Source organism: Meles meles, chromosome 2, assembly GCF_922984935.1.
Source record: "Meles meles chromosome 2, mMelMel3.1 paternal haplotype, whole genome shotgun sequence".
NCBI lineage: Eukaryota > Metazoa > Chordata > Mammalia > Carnivora > Mustelidae > Meles > Meles meles.
Genome location: NC_060067.1, coordinates 104,273,873 through 104,294,522, shown reverse-complemented (window position 1 = coordinate 104,294,522; position 20,650 = coordinate 104,273,873). Strand labels below are relative to the sequence as shown.

Sequence of the window (20,650 nt, the reverse complement as noted above, 5' to 3'; positions counted from 1 at the left end):
CCTGAATCAAGAAATAAAACTGTCAACTGAGGGATGCCCTCCCTATTCTCAGGGGATGGGGACATCCTTATCTCTAAGACAGAGGGACACTAAAAGGAATCTGAACAAACAGGCCTTGCTAAGTTTCCCTTAGCTTAACTAAATTTAGCTCCTATGTTCTTGCCCTATCATGTGTTCTTGCCACTGTCTACTCCTCATCAAGCCTAGCATAAAAATTCTCAGGTTTAACCACTTCTCCAGATCTTCATTTCCTTATGAAGGCTCCCATGTCATGTAAAACTTATATAAAATAAGTTTGTATGCTTTTCTCTTGTCAATTTGTCTTCTCTTACAGAATCCCAGCAAGAACTGAGAAGGGTAGAAGAAAAAGATGTTTTTACTCCCTTATATACATAGGAGGGTTCTAGAGGGTGCTAAGGCTAACTCTTAAATTCATTGGTAGACAGTAAATTAATTTGCTGGAAAGTAAATTCTTCCCTCTCTTTCATAAATAATCATTTCAATTATTTTACAAAGGTAAATGAGGTGAGATAAAACTTAATTTTAGATTCTTCTCCTGAAAGAACAAATTACAAAAAAATTTTCATCATATGAAGACATAAGAATTGTGTTAGTCAAATTTTCCTATCTAAATGATCTTATTATAAAAGCAAAATAGAGGATATAAATTATATACAGAGACTATAAACAATTTGAAAAATATTATAAATGACACTTCAAAAATAACTTTCTTTGGAAGAAGGAAAAGGTATTAGAGTTTCTTTGTTGTTTTTGTTTTTCTCTCTACTGTATAGTACTACATTTTGTTGGCAAGGAAAAATTAAATTATTTTAAAAGTACACTAGTATTAAATACTTATTAATTTAATAAACAGAGAGATAAAGTCACATAAATCCCAGAGTTTAATTGCAAATATTTACCTTGGTCAGAATTAAGAACTACCCTACAAAAATAATTCTTTTAAAAAATATTATAAGGAGGGGCACCTGGGTGGCTCAGTGGGTTAAGCCTCTGCCTTCAGCTCGGGTCATGATCTCGGGGTCCTGGAATTGAGTCCCGTGTTGGGCTCTTTGCTCAGCAGGGAGCCTGCTTCCCTCTCTTTCTCTGCCTGCCTCTCTATCTACTTGTGATCTCTCTCTGTCAAATAAATAAATAAAATCTTTAAAAAAATATTATAAGGAATATAATAGGCTTTCATTTGTTAAGTTTTTTTTTTTTAAGATTTTATTTATTTATTTGACAGACAGAGATCACAAGCAGGCAGAGAGGCAGGCAGAGAGAGAGAGAGGAGGAAGCAGGCTCCCTGCTGAGCAGAGAGCCCGATGCGGGGGCCCGATGCGGGGCCCCGATGCGGGGCTAGATCCCAGGACTCTGGGATCATGACCTGAGCTGAAGGCAGAGGCTTTAACCCACTGAGCCACCCAGGCACCCCCATTTGTTAAGTTTTAAAACACCAGAATCTAATGATAGTTTTTGGGAAAAATTAACAGAAGAATTTTTTAAAAAGATTTATTTTAGAGAGGGAGAGAGGGAGGGGGAGAGAATGAGAGAGCAAGCACAAATGTGTTGGGGGGAGGGCAGAGGGAGAGAATCTCAAGCAGACTTCCTGAGGAGCTGAATGTGGAGCCCTGTGGGGGTCTTGATCTCACAACCCATGAGATCATGACTTGAGCCAAAATCAAGAGTCAGATGCTTAACTGACTGAGCCACCCAGGTGCCCCAATAGAAGAATGTTTTTAAGGCATTAAATTAAGTCATTTGGTAGAAAAAAAGCCTTTCTAACATGATTCCCTCAAAATATTCTAACTTTGCTTTCCAATATTCAAAATAGTTCCATTTTCTCAAGTGGGATTTATTCTGGGAATGCAAGGGTCATTCAATAACCGCAAAATCTATCAACATGATACACTACATCAACAAAACGAAGGATAAAAATCATTTGATTTTCTCAAGAGATGCAGAAAAAGCATTTGATAAAATTCAACACCATTCATGATTAAAAACTCAACAACGTGGGTTTAAAGGAAACGTGTCAATATAACAAACGCTATTTATTGGTTGCTATTAATGATGACATCTAAATAAAATCAACCAGCACATTCTAATATATTAATTTGAAGTACTAAATTAATGAATCTCTTAATTACCATGAAACACACTTTTCCCTTGCCTTTAATTCCTTGAGAACAGAATTTAAGATTAGTAGAAAAAATGTTATTTATTTCCTCATAATATAATCAAATGCATCATTAGAGATTATAAAAGGTTTTTTAGCCTTGGAAGGTGATAGGCAGGTAGTTTAGATACTTCACTGAAAAGGATTCTTAGAACCCACAGCTCTCCATTCTTCACTGTGTTCTTGGTACTAGAAGAGACCTAATGATACCCAATGACTTTTGGAAGAGCTTATCTTGTGGTTCTCCTCAAAGCACTGTGATTGATACACAGGGGCCAACATTTGGTATTTAGAGGTGAGATAAAGCAGCTATGGGATAAAATAAGAGGATACTGGAAAAAAAAAACCCTACATCTTAGGAATGTTGTGAGGATAAATAACACAACTTAAGAACACTTTGGTTTTAAAGTAGGCTTTCAAAAGGGGGCTTAGAGAATTTCACAATTTGAGTCCTTTGGGAGGATTATAAATGATGGGTGACTTTATTTTTCTTTCTTCATTCCCTTGGGACTCCCCCCAAATAGCACAAAGCACTACTGATTCTCTTCATCCTGCCTGTGATTATAAAGACTAAAACAATCAACCCAGGTCTCTATCCAGTTGTAACTATGAGCCATGTATTGTCAGATGACATAAAGGCATTCCTATGTTAGGCAACTCATCCATACTCATCAGAGAACAATGATCAGGCTAGATTCTCTGCTTTCTGGTGTTCTATATATATTTATCCTGAAGAAAATAAAAGAGAGTAGCAATTTAAAAATCAGCCTATGAGGTTTGAAAAACTTTGGACTGAATGTCACTCTCATATTGTGTGTATTTTAAAATTTCAACTAGCTTTTAAAATTATTTGAAAGGAAGTTAAGTGGTGTGTATATAAGCTATTTAATTATTTTAGAAGTAGTCTTTAAAATTAAAACAGGGTGGGGAGCCTGGATGGCTCAGTCAGTTGAGTATCTGACTCTTGGTTTTGGCTCAGGTTGTGATCTCATGGATTCTGAGATGGAGTACTACCTCAGGCTGCACACTCAGTGGGGAGTCCATTTGGAGATCTTTCGCTCTGCCCCTCCCTTCTCTCTCTGTCTCTAAAATAAATAAATCTTTAAAAAATAAAATTAAAATAGGGCAGTATAATGTTACACTTTTTGATGGTTTTACGAGACTACGACTAAAGTTTCAACCGAAAGAAACAAGCTAAAAAGTTAAAAAATTAAATGTATTTTAAACCCTTGAAATAATAGATAAAAATGTTTACAGCAGGAGTTCCTGGACCTGCCAACTGGAATTTAATGCTTCTTTTGGGAATCCACTCATCTCTTCTAAGGAACTTCCACTATCCCTGAAGACCTAACAACGAGGGACATAAACATTTAGGCTCTCTCCAAACTCAGTAGTCTTTCACAAGTGAGGGAAAATAAAGAGTAGTAAATTTTAACAAAAAGGTGGGGATGTATCCTTTGAAATATCAGGCTCCCAAACTATATTCTTAGTAATCTAAGATTCTATGGATTGCTTCAGGAGTTCAGTAAATGTACAGTTTAAATTTCATTTTAAAGTTTCATTTCAAAAATTGTGACTACAAATAGGCACATGAAAACTCATGTGCCAATTTAGGATAAAAGAAACCACTAGTATATTAACACTTATTTTCATATAACTCTCATTTATAGTTAGTAAATGATATAAATATTAACTTATGGAGAAAATCACTTAAAACTTATTCATTTATATTTTATACAATTAATTTCTGAGAAAGTATTTATTTTAAAAGGAGTTACCCTGTTAAAAATTTTTGAAAATCATTTACCTAGATTCTAGAGTATAGAGAATCAAGGCATGCTTCACAAGAATCTGACAGATGAAGAGATAAGCAGAAAGATTAAACTACTATTTTGTAACTGTTTATACTTTAATCCCAAGCAAAATCCCAAGAAGTTACGGTACATTTAACAGTAAAATGTCAGTAAAAAATACTTTAATATATACCCTAAAGACAAATTAAGAAAATTATAATAAATATAAGTTCAAATTTGAGATCTATCAATCTCTTTTTCTACGGTATGAAATAGACCAGTTAAATACTCTTCATTTTTCCCCAAATTTTATCTATAGCAAGAAGGATTCAAATACCCCCAAGAACACTGGAGAAACTGAAAACCAAGAAAATGTCCCAATATTCTGGTGTTATTTGAAAAGCATTTTAAGGTCATGCAATGTTACTATGAATTATGCGAGTCTATTCTGACATCTACTTTGAGAGTTACTTAGCTATTTGAATTAAGAGGAATCCCAGATATGTTCATTGTTTTTACCATACACCCTCAAAATGGAAAGGAAACAGTATGAGTAAGGCAGTACCATCATTTAAAACCACATGTGAAAAGGATACTCTTCACTATTCCGGATGTCAACTACCAGGAGCTTTGGTTTACTGGACTTTGTCTTCTTGGGGGGTGTTTTGAAATGGCCTGTCACAGTGAGTTCACACAAGTCAATCAGGTCCTCTGCTGAAATCCGGGGCGATACTTCTGACTTTAGGTCACTTAATGGGATAGATTCTCTTGACTGAAAAAAATATACAAACAACACAAATATTGAGAATAATACAGAGAAAAAAACTATAGCCAATACAGATTATTTGTAGGCTCTTGATATCAATCATTATAGCATACAGGAGAACAGGAAACTGAATCTCACTTTAGTGGTCTACTGTGTAACTGTATTCCTTACTATTGAGGTTTACTTATTCACAGAGGAAAGAACTGTTCTTGAGCTCCTGGCTCAAATTTGATACAATGAGATGAGGCAGACTTTTCCTTATGAGAGTACTGTGTATCTTTAAAGACAGTTCCTTTAAGTACATTTCACTTTTCTTCAAGTATAATTACTATTGTTGTGATTCACATTAATTAAAACTCTGGTAATATAAGAAATTGCATTGTAACTCAGTATACATACTAATTAAAGAACCTGGTACTAATATACATATTCGATTTTATAACATAATTTATGTCCCATATGGATAGTTGAGCAGAAATTAGATTTTCAGAGATGAATGCAAGGAACATAACACTTTCTTAGATAGTAAACAAAAATGGCAATGTATCTTAATTGTTAAGGAGTTAAAATCAGACTCCAGACAATCAAACCAGTGCTTTGGTCCATGTGACTATTATATGGTGTAAGACTGATTCAGACTAAGGGCTGTTTACAACTGTTCTCTCCATTACTTAGTAGGGAGAGGGAATTTCCTACCTCCATAAAAGGCAATGCAATACAAATCAACTCAATTCAAACTAAATTTATGGAGCACTAGTAGTCACTCCTGAAAACTTATTTACCGTAACTTGAGAATTTAAGAACTTTCAAAATTCACTTGATTGAAAACATTGGGATTGAAAAGAAAAAACATTTATATGCTTAAGTTTTCAAAACTGAGTCTACTATCTCATTTACTCATTTTCTCTGTTTTCACAGTTTCATTGTGGGATTCATTTATAATTTCCAATTCAAAATTTCTAGGCAGGAGAGAGCAAAGCATATAGATCGTTTATCAGACAGACTTTTTTTTTTTAAAGCTTTTATTTAAATTCTAGTTAGTTAACATACAGTGTAATATTAGTTTCAGGTGTAGAATATAGTGATTCAACACTTCTATACAACACCCAGGGATCATCACTACAAGGGCACTCCTTAATGCCCATCGCTTATTTAACCCATCCTGTGCTCCACCCCCCCTGCCCCAGCCCTCCCCCACCACAAACCAGCAATTCAGACAGACTTATTTTGAAAAAAATTGTTTTCAGTTGTAGTTTCAATGTGAGCTCTCAACCTTTGGGTTTCCCTGACTATGCCATAAATTCTTCAGTGGTAAAACACATTTTCTCCCACTTCATTAGTTTTTAAATAGAAATGGAAATTGCTAAGCTTTGTGGGTTTATGGCTCTTAATAAAAGACAGACATCAGACATTCTATTTTTTTAATATTAAGAATTAAATCTACTTAAATATTCTGAAATTAAAAATGCTTCAGAAAGATAAAAGAACTTTAAAATCAGCTAGCCTTACAATCAATGCTTCAATCTCCTTTTCTGTTAGATTGCAATCTCAGTATTTTTCCTAGTCGTCACATGAAGTTGCACATTTATGAAGATAAAATAAAGAACTTTTGATTACCCTAGTTCTGCTTTTAGTCATTTAGTGATGAATGCAGCATTTCAAGCAGAGGTTTCGTCTGAATGAAATATGTGCCCTGCCTGATGAAGAAGAGAATCTGACAGAGAATTTGACCAGCGTATTCTCTATGAAGAACTGATTTAAGAAAGATGTGACCTTAGCATTAGTTCCAATCAAACATATCACGTATAAGGAGTTTCTCAAAGGAAAGAGCAATTGTTACATGTAATGGTAAGAGCAGCAGAAGAGAGGAATCACTGACAAATTCATAACCTTCTGAACTTTTGAGAGTGTATATATCAGTGAAGAACTTTAAAGATTTTATTTATTTGACAGATAGAGATCACGAGTAGGCAGAGAGAGAGGAGTAGGCTCCCTGCTGAGCAGAGAGCCCGATGTGGGGCTCGATCTCAGGACCCTGAGATCATGACCGGAGCCGAAGGCAGAGGCTTTAACCCCCTGAGCCACCCAGGTGCCCCTGTCAGTGAAGAACTTCAATAAGACATGCAAATTCCTCTGCAAATTAATTTTAAGAGATTAATAAATCAGATTTAGGATAAATTGTACTACTTTGCTTTACGAAGAAAAAAAATACCAAAAATTATAGAACCTAGTTCTCTTCTATTAAGACAATCTTATATGCAATTTTACTATTCATTGTGCAATTTCTATTTCGAGGTATAAAAATAAAACCTCTGTACTTTTGTCTCATTTAGAATTATTGACATTGGGATTTTCCTGTGTGACTGGGTTTCAAATTCATGGGACTTTGTTTATGGTCAGCAGACAAAAATCTATTTATTTATTTATAGATTTTTTATTTATTTATTGGAGAGAGAGAGACAGAGATATGGGTCCTCAGGTCAGTAAGACTAGTCTATACATTGTCTTATTCACATCTATTGATTATAAGTTCTATAAGAACAAGTGTCTTTGTTTTGTTCATTACCGTATCCCACTTACAATGTGTGGTACTTAGTAAGTACTCAATAATTATTTATGGAACATTTCCTTGTTCATTCACACTTGAGAACTCTTAGAGTTATACACTTAACACACCACTCTTCTCTTTTCTACTTATCTAAACCCTACTGATTTGAGAAAAAAATCTGATCATGCAACTTTTATAATTAAAAACACCTCAATGGCTTCCAGACATTGATAGAATGAACCTAGAATTCCTTAGTATAGCATGTAAAGCCCTTTATGAATTAAACCCTGTCTATAGGCAGGAGACCACAGACCTTGGAGTTAGACTCCCACACTGAGCTGAGCACCCATGCTGGGAATGAGAAGGAAACAGTATTGAATAGGTGGGTAGGAAACAGATCATGAAGGCTCTGAAAGATGAAGAAGCTTGAGGCTATAACAAATAGGTAATTGCTGTAGGATTTCTGGATGAATGTGTTACATTAACAGCAATATCTCAGGAAGACTAATTTGGCTGTATTTTGAAGGATGAAATAAAGATGGGAAAAATGACAACCAGCAAGACTTGTTAGAAAGTGAATTTTATGATTATTTAGAGTGATGACACTGTAAATAGAGAGCTTTGCTTTATCCACTCTCCTCTATTTTCCTTTAGTCTTTCCCTTTCTACTATTTTTTCTTGGCCAATTCTCTCTCATCCACAGTGAAAGATATGTTAAAACAACATATAATAAATAATAAAATTACTCTCCAAGGGTGAGTCCTTGTTTAGCTACTATCCTTGCCATTCACTCCTGAAATCACTGAAACTTGGTTTCTGTCATGATACAGAGGAAGAAATGATTCATTTGTCTAGGCGAAAGTAGACAATTTGGCAACACTTCTTCGAAAAGGTAACATTTGGGTTGAGAATAAAAAAGGATGACTAGGAGTTGGCCAAGTGAAGAACTGGGGTTTTCACGCAATTCTGTGTAAAGACATTCTAGCACACACATTGGAAAGGTGTTTTGATTCTATTTCTAGGATTTTGGTTCTACCTTGAGGAGAAATGCTGAATAAAGCTAGTTTCATTTAAAAATCCATTATTTCTTCAATTCAGTCTGGAATAAATGGAGCAGAAATGTTAGTCAGGATGCTATTTTCATTTTGAAAGAATTTTTAACAGTTGAGTTCACAAGTATCTAACCAGAATTTCTCAGGTTTACAGTTCCTGCCTCATTTTGATGATGGTCTCTTCCATATGCCATGAACTCTGAAAGCAGGGAGCAGAACTAGTTTGTTTTTATACTTCTACTACCTAGCAGAGAGCTTAGAACCCAGTCATTACTCAGTAAACTTGGGTGTATTCATGAAAGGCTAAATAATAAAAAAAAAAGACATGAAAAACACGATGAGAAAATACAGAGAAAATAAAGGAGGGGTGTCAGGGTGGCTCAGTTGATTAAGTGACTGCCTTTGGCTCAGGTCATGATCCTGGAGTCTAGGGATCCAGTCCTGCATCTGGCTCCCAGCTCCACAGGGAGTCTGCTTCTCCCTCTGAACTTCTTCTCTTTCATGCTTTCTCTCAATCTCTCACTCAAATGGGTAAATAAAATCTTAAAAAAAAAAAAAAGAAAGGAAAGGAAAGGGATGAGTAAATGGTGGCTCTTAAATTTTGAATATGGGTGAGTAGGGAAAAATGGTTAACAGTGGCAAACAGTAAATAAGATAAAGAAAAGTTCTGACTTGGGTATGTGAAATTGAGGCTGTAAAGGGTCTACGAAAGATGAAGCATTGAGAAGGCACTTAGAGATAGAAACTGGTGTTTGAGAGAAGTCATGGCTATAGTTATATTTCTGGAATCATCAACATAAAAATTATAGTTCATGTTATGAGAAAAGATAAACAATTTGAAGAAAAAGGAAAAATGGCAGGAAAAAAATCCTAGTTTTAGTAGGCACATCTATACACTGCTGAAAAAATTAAATTATATAAACTATTACTAAGGCTTAGAAATACCTGAAGTTGAGATTTTTTTTAGGGTAATACCCATCAATTCTTATTATTGCATATGTCTACAATAAAGAGATGCTTGCTTTCATAGTGTTAGATATTTTGAACTTTTGTATGAAGAGGGACAGGTTTTTACAAATGGCACGGGCAGACATTAACTATCATTCTCAAAGGAATTTTAACAAAGAAAAATGACCTTTGAAAACATTATCAATCTACAAAGATATTTTTGTCTATATATTTAAGCAATACATTGTTTCTGTGGCATTTTGGTGTTTCTGTTTCTCTTTCATGTTTTTAGAGAGAAAAGGGAGGGGTTATTATTTCTAAGATACAGAAATACAGTATCTGAAATGGAGTTTGAAATAAAACTGTCACGCTCCGGAAGCTGCATAATATAGCTCTCACACTAGATAGAATATTTTTTCTCCCTCAAATAAAAGAGAGATAATGTATATGAATATGAAACACAAAGAAGAGTAGAGATAGAAATTTTTTCAGTGATTAGAGATTTTTTGCTAAAATTTTCCCAGATGTGCTCCTGGAAAATTACATGTAAGCTAAATTTCTAGAAAGAGAGTGATTCTTCCTTTTATATGTAGTTTCATTTTGGAGATATTTCATTTCTCTTGGCCACAGTTTTCTTGTGTATAAAATAAAGGAGCAGATATCTTATGCTTCTATTAGCTCTAGGACCCTATGACCTTATTTCTGATAGATTTTCAACCGGCAATGTGTCCTAAAACTTTTACTTACCTTTTGGGACAAAAGTTAGGCATCTGTAGGTAATACTTAATTACATCTGAGGAGTTTCTACTTAAAGAGATTCAGCAATGATTCTAATTGGGAGGCTTAGTAAAGTGTTGTTCGTACAGCGTGACTTGCTTTTGCAAATGTAGATGAGTGAGGACTTAAGCATTTCATAGATAGGTGGGAAATATTTTATATTTCACATTGGTTGAAGTGAAGGCAGAGAGATGGAAGTTACAGTAACAGAACTCTAACATCAGTGAATTACAGGGAAAAACAAGGTCAATGAGGCAATGTGTGGGAGATGGTGGTGCTGGTGCTGTTGTAAATGTTTCTAAAATCTTCTGGAAATAATTTTTTAAAAAATTTTATTTACTTACTTGACATAGGGAGAAAGATCACAAGTAGGCAGAGAGGCAGGCAGAGAGAGGAGGGGAAGCAGGCTCCCTGCTGAGCAGAGAGCCCGATGAGGGGCTGGATCCCAGGACCCTGAGATCATGACCTGAGCTGAAGGCAGAGGCTTAACCCACTAAAGCCACCCAAGCGCCCCTGGAAATAATTTTTGAAATAAAACCAGAACCTGGTAAATTTCCCAGGCTGAGGTAAACAAGATGAAAGTTAAACCAGACAGTGGTTTCACTCAGTCGAACTCCTAAAAGTGGAACTTATGACACCTTCCTTCTGGAATGTGATTGAGCTGCTATTCCACATAGGATGTTAAGGTCAGCTTCAATGGCAGCAGAGCTTCGGGAAGTAGAGCTAGCTGGTGACTAAGAGGTCACAGTATTTTAGTTAGTACAATAGATATTTTCACCTCAAACTCTAATGTCAAGGCAGCCGTCATTTGAACTAGGTTGCTGATTTCATCACCCTACTCTTTCATTCTTACCCTTTTCCTTATACACTAAAGTGATCAGCATGGCTATTTTTGCTTAGTGTTCCTTGTGACTTGGGAAATTTCCCCATCATTCTCCTCACTATACAATGAACACATGTCAAATAAATGCCCAAACAATACTCTCTGGCTGGAAGCTTCAGTAAATCCCTGTGGAAGAAAGTCTTCCAGACTGCCTTTCTCATCGTTATTGCTGTGCCAAGGACAAGGTAAATGAGCTCTCTAAAGTGCTTGTGGTATAAACATTTATTACCATGATTAATATCTAGTGGATTGTACAGCTAATATCATGCATCAGCCAACCATTTTTATCTTAATATAATTGAGATGTCCAAGTGAAGGGAAATCAGTTTTCCCTGTGAAGACAGAAGACTCTCAAAAATCTTATGATGAAGAAAGGATACTCTTTTGTCTCTAATCTCAAACCATTTATTTTGACATACTACAAACTATCCAAGATAATTCTTATGAGAATATAGATACAGAAATACCAATGCCCATAATATGCTTACTGTATTTCAAACTTCTAATTTAATGAATTCAGAAAGTTTACATACATGTCCCAACCAATCTAATGCCAGGGGTCATGGAGATGTACTTTAGGTTTATAGTATATAATACTTATTTTGGAATATGAACTGATAAGTTCAAATGGTTCCTTTCCAGGTTAAATTGGTTAGAGCCCATTTTTTTTCATATTTTCTGACAGAAAATAAAAGCGTTTCAGGGGTAAACTAATTTTTCAATTCATTAAAGATCTGACCAGAGTTCTAGATTCTGAAACATAAATTGGACATAAATGAACAGAATTTTAGAAGAAAGTCTAATAAATTACTTGATGTACAAAGTCTATATAAATAAAACAAAAGTCTGTTGAATGTAACAGCGAAAGTCTGTTAAATGTGACAACTAACCAAAATTACCAGCAATAGTGGAATATATAAATTACTGAATATTTATTCTAGATATAATCTATTTTGAAGTATTAACTTAGAAAGTCTTCATAGCCTCCATTTGGCTTAATACAAAATGATACGCAGTTAAAAAGTTATCTAAGAATGGGCGCCTGGGTGGCTCAGTGGGTTAAGCACCTGACTTGATTTTGGCTCACGTCACGATCTTGGAGTCATGAGATTGAGCCCCACTGAGTGTGAGCCTACCTGGGTGGCTCATTGGGTTGGGCCTCTGCCTTTGGCTCAAGTCGTGATTTCGGGGTTCTGGGATCAAGTGCTAGGTTGGGCTCTCTGCTCTTCAGGGAGCCTGCTTCCCCCTCTCTGTCTGCCTCTCTGCCTACTTGTGGTCTCTCTCTATGTCGGGTAAATAAATAAAATCTTAAAAAAAAAAAAAAGAGTCTCTCTTCCTCTCCTTTTACACCTCCCTTCTGCTTTCTCTCTCAATCTAAAAGAAAAGAAAAAAGAAGGTTACTTGGGGCACTTGGTTAGCTGTCAGTTAAGCACCTGCCTTCAGCTCAGGTCATGATCTCAGGGTCCTGGGATTGAGCCCTGCATCAGGCTTCCTGCTCAGCAGAGAGCTTATTTCTCTCTCTGCTTCTCCCCCTCACTCATGCTCTCTCTATCTCAAATAAATAAGATAAAAAAAATAAAGTTATCTAAGAAAATGGAAAATATTTCATAAAGGAGTTCCAGGCAATATTTCTTGTGGTGAAGTACCTCTTCAAAAAACTATAATGACTATCAATGTGCAGATAAATTTCAACAATTATATACCCTATTAATTTTTAAAAAATCTTTGGTACGTCTGGCCATAGTGACAGCCATCTAAATGTGTTCACAAGTATTTTTTAATAGAAAAAAACAGATACTCTATTGTAAAATCAAATGACAAATTTATCATTAAAACACATGAGGTGGGGCACCTGGGTGGCTCAGTGGGTTAAGCCGCTGCCTTCGGCTCAGGTCATGATCTCAGGGTCCTGGGATCGAGTCCCGCATCGGGCTCTCTGCTCAGTGGGGAGCCTGTTTCCCTCTCTCTCTCTCTCTCTGCCTGCCTCTCTGCCTTGTTGTGATTTCTCTCTGTCAAAAAATAAATAAAATCTTTAAAAAAACAAAAACAAAAAAAACACATGAGGTTACTTTAATTGAAATGATAATAATGCTATAAATGGTAAGAATACCACATAGGATCAAGAATTAACTAACAAATGACAAATGGACATACAAATACACAAGTTGGTAATAGCCTTTTAGGAAAGATAATTTAAAATTACTTATTATCACATACTATGAGAAATAACTATTTCCTTTCCAGTCAAACAAGATACAAATAATTTCTTGGTATCTTAAATTTAACTGAAATTTATGTTTTAGCTTTGGCTGGTGAATTTTCAGTAAGTTTTCATTGCTCTTTAATCTAGTTAATTTGTTTTTTCCAAATACCTCTCAAAATCACAGGATTTTGCATTCCATGACTTCTTACAGTATTTCCACCCAATCATGAACAAGGACTTTAAAATATCTCTGGCTTAAACTAAAGGTTTCTGATAGAACTGATAGAGCCTTTACATTAGCAGAAATTAGGACAGACTTAAATTTAGAATGGACTCCAAAAGCTGAAACATTATAAAAAGACAAAGCTCAGGAGTCAATAGTCATGGGCTATCTTTGCTTCCTACTGAATATCAGGACAACATGTTGAAAGACATTTGATAATATTTTTAAGATAATATTTTAAATCAGAATGCATAATTGTATACCACAATGAAATTTATCTCTCAAGCCAAAAGATAATGAGATATTAGAAACACTGCCATTAAATCTAGGTGTAAGATAAAAATACTATTATCACTGTTGTTTAAGACTGTTCTGGAGAATTAGGTGAAGTAACTAAGTAATAGAAAGGTAGAAGATGTATAAAATTGAAAGAGAGGTAAAATTATCATAATTTGAAGATGACATATAAATGGAAAATCTGACTAATCCAAAACTATTACAATGAGAGAACATTACCGTTATCAAATAAATGATAATAATAGTGAAAACTTATAGGTGCTTACTATGTACAGCAATTACATATATTAACTCATTTAATCCTCTCAACAATTCTATATAATATCATCATCTCTATTTTACAGACAATAAGTAAACAGGTCACATAGCTGGTGTGGCAAAGGTGGGATTAAAAAAATTTGAAGCTGTATTCTTTTTTTTTTTTTACCATTTTATTTATTTTTTCAGCGTCAAACAGTATTCATTGTTTTTGCAAAACACCCAGTGCTCCATGCAAAACGTGCCCTCCCTAATACCCTCCACCTGTTCCCCCAACCTCCCACCCCTGACCCTTCAAACCCTCAGGTTGTTTTTCAGAGTCCATAGTCTCTTATGGTTCGCCTCCCCTTCCAAATTTTTTTTTTATAAACATATAATGTATTTTTATCCCCAGGGGTACAGGTCTGTGAATCGCCAGGTTTACACACTTCACAGTGAAGCTGTATTCTTAATCACTACACCAAACTGTTTAAAAAATCAGTACTGCTCATAAAATCTTTCTACTGGTATTTAAAAAATAGCTAGAAAATATAATATAATGAAAAAATATCCCAATTATAATAGCAACAGAAAGGTTAACACAGAAATAATCCTATCGGAAATATGCAAGAAAACTTGAATATACCATAGAGGATCTTCAAAAGACGACAGAATGGTATAACTTGTTTTTGTAAAAAATAAAACTCAATATCATATGCTAGGTTTTCCTATTGTAATTTTAATTCAATGATAATATAAATATCAAAATGATTTTTTTCCCAACAAATCTGTGATATAATTATAACTTTAATAACCATTTGGTATTGGAAAATAAATAACCTGAATGAAATGAATACAACTGAAAAAAGATTCAGAAATTCACATAAATTCATGTGAGAACTACCATAAGGGCATTTGGAATCAATGGGAACCATTTATTTAAGTAAACAAACATGTTAGTAACCTTATTCAAATATTTATTTGATAAGTATAAAAGTTTAAAATCTATTAAATCAAGTCTGTCTGGACTCTATTCTTTGCTAAGTATTTATTTTACTTAATTTCTTTAGGATTTCTGAACACTAATCTTTAATTCAGATACATGTATTCTGGAATAATAACAGCTTAACAGGGGTTTCTAGGTCATTTTGGCTTTGGGGGGAATGAAGAAAGAAATAATCTTTAGCAATGATTCTCTAGCAGAGGGGAGAATGCTGCAGATAAAAGCTGCCTTTTCTTTTTTCATTATGCACCTCACTTTCTTAAATTCTGTGCTAGCATCTGTATAAACCAGGTTAACAAGCTGAATTTTTAGCAGATTTACTTCTAATATGTCTTGTTTATTTATTTTGCATATTTTATAGGATATCCTGGAAGAAAAGCCAGGAAAAACAAGGACAATGGTATTTTGGGATCATGAAAATGATTAGCATCACTGAATCCTGTATATAACAACTGGGCCTGTTGTTGCTAGTCCTTTGACAGAATTGTGCCAGAATCCATTTCTCTTTAAATACCATGGAATGTCACTGATACATGAAATGACATCCTTGAACTTTGAGGTTGCATAAGGAAGACCTCAGTGCAGGACCCCAGATATTCATTAGCAAGTTGGAATTGTGCCATCTGTGCCCATCACTCTTTGTGAAGAAAATATGTTCTATAGACTTACTGGTGGAAAAACATTGCTACAGGAGCTGTCTCAAATCAATACTGAATTAAATCAGGCTGCAAAGGAATAAATACTGTCACCAGTGTACTTTCCAAGTAACTGCAATGTGGATATGTTAATGTTGTGTCAAAGCATCGCCTGTCCCGATGTCTGTAGGGAACTGTGCCATTGTCTCAGATCAGATCAGCTGCCAGCTTGGGCCAACCCTAAATGGGATACTCTACCCTATATCATAAGAACTGTTATTTTCACCAAAGGGCAGAATAATTCATATTTATTTTCTTTTTGTGTTTCTCACCAAGAAATCCACATCCAATACCCTCTTACTCACAACTTCTAAAGATCTCTCTTTTCCTTCTTAAGAACCTTCCCCTCCACCCTGGTTCCTCAATCTTCCTTAATATAAGATACTCTAGAACTCTGTTAGTGTTCATTCAGTCATTGTATGATTCTTTTTTGTCTGGCTCTGGAAATTTTTTTTTGTTCTTATTTCACTTGCTGTGTTTACAGGGCACTGCTCCATTCACAACATGTGCATACTGAAATCTTGTGTGAATCGAAATCTCCACATCTGAGAGGTAGCATTTATTAATTTGATGATTTAGTATGAGGAGACCCATGAATTTCTGTAACTCAGAGGAAACAAATATTTTTAATATGTAACTATGAATTTTCATTTCCTGGGATAACTACAAAAAAAGGATAATAGTAAATGTTTAAAAATACAGTGACAAAAAAATAAATAAAAATAAAAATGCAGTGACAAGATATGTAATCATGTAAACATTTCATGCTTCAGAGAGCTGCAGTGAAATACTCAGATTTTTTTTTTAAAGATTTTATTTATTTATTTGACAGACAGAGATCACAAGTAGACAGAGAGGCAGGCAGAGAGAGAGGAAGGGAAGCAGGCTCCCTATTGAGCAGAGACCCCGACACGGGGCTCAATCCCAAGACCCTGAGATCATGACCTGAGCCGAAGGCAGAGGCTTTAACCCACTGAGCCACCCAGGCACCCCGAAATAATCAGATTTTTTTAAATGAGAAAAATAGGAAGGGTCACCGAGAAAAAACAATGATAAACATGTATCACTAATTTAGTTTCTTGACCTGCAAATAAAGAATTATCCTTGAGTTATTTTATTACATCTATTCATTTATTCTGTTTCATTCTGCAAAACATTTGAGAGTTTGGTTCAGTTTACCCTTCTAAACAACCTAATACATGTTTTTATCCCTTCCTGATATATTATTTACAACTGCCAAAATAGTTTTCCAGTGTGCTGAATTAAATTACACCCAAAATTTGGAACCAATATACTATGGGAAAAGAAGTTTGGATAAACTGATAACAATCTTGCTAACTCTGGAATTAAGATTGTCTTAAATAATACTTGAGACTGGAAAATGAACAGCGTGGTTGTAATGGGGGCAAGGCTGGGGCATTGCTGATCTTTCCCTTCATCTGAACTAAGTATTCTCAGGCACCTTTCAGCATGCACCCTCAATCAGTAAACTGTTTTGAAAAGATGCAGTATACACTACTATGAAACAAAGAAAACTTCTCTGTAACTGCAAAAGAAAACTTCTCTGTAACTTTGTAACAAATTAAGTCATCAAGTCCTTGGGATGTACTAGGTGCTCAATAAGTGTTTACTGAATGAATAAAACTTAGTCAAAAGTCTCTTAAAATGGAGAAGAAAAAAGGAAGAATAAAATTAAAGTTTTTTAAAATTATTACTTTTTTTAAAAAAAGATTTTATTTATTTATTTGTCAGAGAGAGTGGCAGAGTGGCAGGCAGAGGCAGAGGAGGAAGCAGGCTCCCCACCGAGCAAGGAGCCTGATGTGGGACTCGATCCCAGGACGCTGGGATCATGACCCAAGCCGAAGGCAGCTGCTTAACCAACTGAGCCACTCAGGCACCTCTATTACTTTTGATCTTGGCCTTTCCTTTATCCCTTCCAACCTTTCTCTTGGTTCTTTACATTTATTCTCTTGAAGAAAAACTGTTCATACTTTTCAGTTTTCAGGGCAGATAACATTTTGTAACTTTCAATTCCTGAAGCTGTCCATGTGGTATTATTACAATTGTGTTTCTGTGTTTATGCTCATATATACTCATGTGGTGGTACTCTCTAATTATTACTTCAATCATGACACATTTTCTCAGTTGATTTAATAGGGTTTTCTTTTACTGATTTCAAGGGGGAAAAATACCAAAAAGTATTAGTAGGAAACATAGGATTTTTGGGTCCTGGATGAATTTCTTACTCTAATTTATTTCCACATGATGGCCTTTGAAATTTCACTGTTGTAGGTCAGTATCTCTGATTAGGAACTGCTTTCACAAAGCAGAACAAGAAGGGGTGGAGGAGACAGACAGATTTTTAAGCAGTAAAGAAAACAAAAAGAAGTTAAAAGAATGGATAGGCTGAGATTGTGGAGTAATGAAAACAGGTGGTGGTTTTGGTTCATGAAAGGTAAGTTAACTTGCCAAAAGAGGTTAGACACAAATAACTAAGACATCAGTAGAGTAATATAAAAAATACACAAAGAAATCAATACAAAAAATAATACCATAACCACAGATATGAATTTTTATCATAGAGATTTTTTTCCCATTATGAATGAACACTCCTGTTTACCCTCAAAGTCATGAAAAAATTGTATGCACATATTATGTTAAGAATCACTTACAGACTTTAGTAAAAGCAGATTCCAGAAGCCAACCTTCAGAGAAATTATTTAGTAGATATTTGTGAAGTCTCAAATATGCACTTTCAATAAGTATAGAGGGTTTTGGAGACCACTCTTCAGATATGTTGTCTTATAGGAAATAAAGTAAAACACTGGTTAATTTGAATTAACCTTTGTTAATTCACTTAAAAAATAATGATTATTAGATAAATAATTACTAATGATTATTTATTGATATACCAGGTATGACAGGCATTGGAGATATAGTCAAAAATAAGAGATAAACATATAATATATAAATATGTAATTAGAAATACAATGCATCCTATGAAGGAAAATTAGAATGCTTGATGAATAAGGAGCTGTGACTAAGCAATTGAGGGCTTTGTTCAACTGAGAGATAACTGGTGTAAACTTATTTGCGGTAATTAATTCAACTAAATACACATATGTTGAGAACACAGCATTTCCCAGGCACTGAATTAGGCCCTGGGGGTTGAGAGATAAGAATGGTTCTTTCCAGAACCAAGATGCCCTTCAATGGAGGAATGGATAAAGAAGATGTGGTCCATATATACAATGGAGTATTATGCCTCCATCAGAAAGGATAAATACCCAACTTTTATATCAACATGGATGGGACTGGAAGACATTATGCTGAGTGAAATAAGTCAGGCAGAGAGAATCAATTATCGTATGGTTTCATTTACTTGTGGAGCATACGGAATAACATGGAGGACATTGGGAAATGGAGAGGAGAAGAGAGTTGGGGGAAATCGGAGGGAGACACAAACCATGAGAGACTGTGGACTCTGAGAGACAAACTGAGGGCTTTGGAGGAAGGGGGGGAGCCTGGTGGTGGGTATTGTGGAGGGCACATATTGCATGGAGAACTGGGTGTGGTACATAAACAATGAATCTTGGAACACTGAAAAAAAATTAAATTAAATTAAATTTAAAAAAAAGAATGAGAGATTCTTTCCTCAATGTATCCATAAACTATTAGAGAAGAAAATATGTTATCATTTTATTTATTAAGAAGTTACAATACATCAACCATATGCTAAGCAATGAGGACACAAAAATGAATAAGACACAGTCCTTACTCTTCAGGATTTCTTCTAATAAAGGAAATGGAAGGCAAATATAGAGAATTTAAGTAGAAGTATGTATGCGCTATTCCTAGAACTAAAAGAAATCTAAAGCATAGAAAAATATGAGGGCACAATACTGATGGAAGAACGTAGCAAAGTTGGCAAGGGAAAAGATCATGCAGGGCCTTGTAGCTAGGAGTCTTGGTAAGAATTTTGGTTAAAAAAGATTATGTTGAGGGTTGGCCAGAATCCAATATAGCTGGTGTCCTAAAAGGGAAATCAGAAATTTGGATACACAGACATTCAGAGGGAAGTTGATGAGGGACAAGATGGCCATGTGACTGGAACGATGCATTTACAAGACAAGAAACACCAAGGATTATTGGCAAATACTAGAAGCTAGAAGAGGCAAAGAAAGATTCTCCTCATGAGCCATCAGAGAGTACATGGATCTTCCAAAAACTTGATTTTGGACGTTTAGTCTCCAGAATGTGTGAGATGATGAATTACTGTTGCTTTAAGTAAAATTAATAATAACAATAATAATAATAATATTATGCTAGTTTAAGTGTGAAGAATAGAGAGGAACAAGAATGGATGCAGGAAATTATTGTAGGAAAGAAGGTAAAAGATGGCAAACTTGACTAAAATGATGCCATGAGAGAGAGAAGTGAACAATATTTACGAATAGGGCTTTTTGACTGATTGCATTTGGAAGAAAAGGCAGGAGTTAAGTATGAATCTTGCTAATGACTTGAATAAGTGGGGGAATGATAATAGTGATTACTGATATAGAGATTGCTGGAGGAGGAGCAGCTTTAAGGGGGAAAAATTCAGTTTTCAATTAGAGGATATGTTCAATTAGAGGTTACTTGTAAAACATCCAAGTGGAGTGTTGAGTAAGTACTGGATATGTAGGTCTTCTAGAGCTAATGAGAGAAGCTTGAGCTGGAGCTAAAAACTGGAAGCCATGGTAACTACATGATATAAATATAAAATACCGTGTAATATTTTTCTTGTGCGGGAACAGAAGGAGGCCTACACAAAACCTGAGGAATGCCATATTTAATGACATAAAAGGACAGGTGGAGACAGCGAAAGATAATGAGTAGAGATAACAGGAAGAAAACAGGAGATTGGGGTGTATGAAAAAAACTCAGGAAAAATAATGTTTGAAAACTGGGAAGAGTTAATGGTACTGAAGGTTCTTAAGAGATCAAGTAAGATCAGGGCTGAAAAAAATAATTTGTGATTTTTGTCAGGGGGATGGAGAAGGTAGAGCG

At 35.0% G+C, this 20,650-nt stretch overlaps 1 protein-coding gene across 2 annotated transcripts in view; it reads right to left on the bottom strand.

Annotated features, from left to right (window-relative positions):
• Positions 1 to 20,650, bottom strand: part of TBCK (TBC1 domain containing kinase) — a 214,400-nt gene that overhangs the window by 31,864 nt on the left and 161,886 nt on the right. For both annotated transcript variants that reach the window (XM_045998022.1, XM_045998021.1), the window contains exon 24: positions 4,566 to 4,741. In XM_045998022.1, the coding sequence (XP_045853978.1) occupies positions 4,566 to 4,741 (176 nt within the window). The remainder of the gene's footprint in view (positions 1 to 4,565; positions 4,742 to 20,650) is intronic.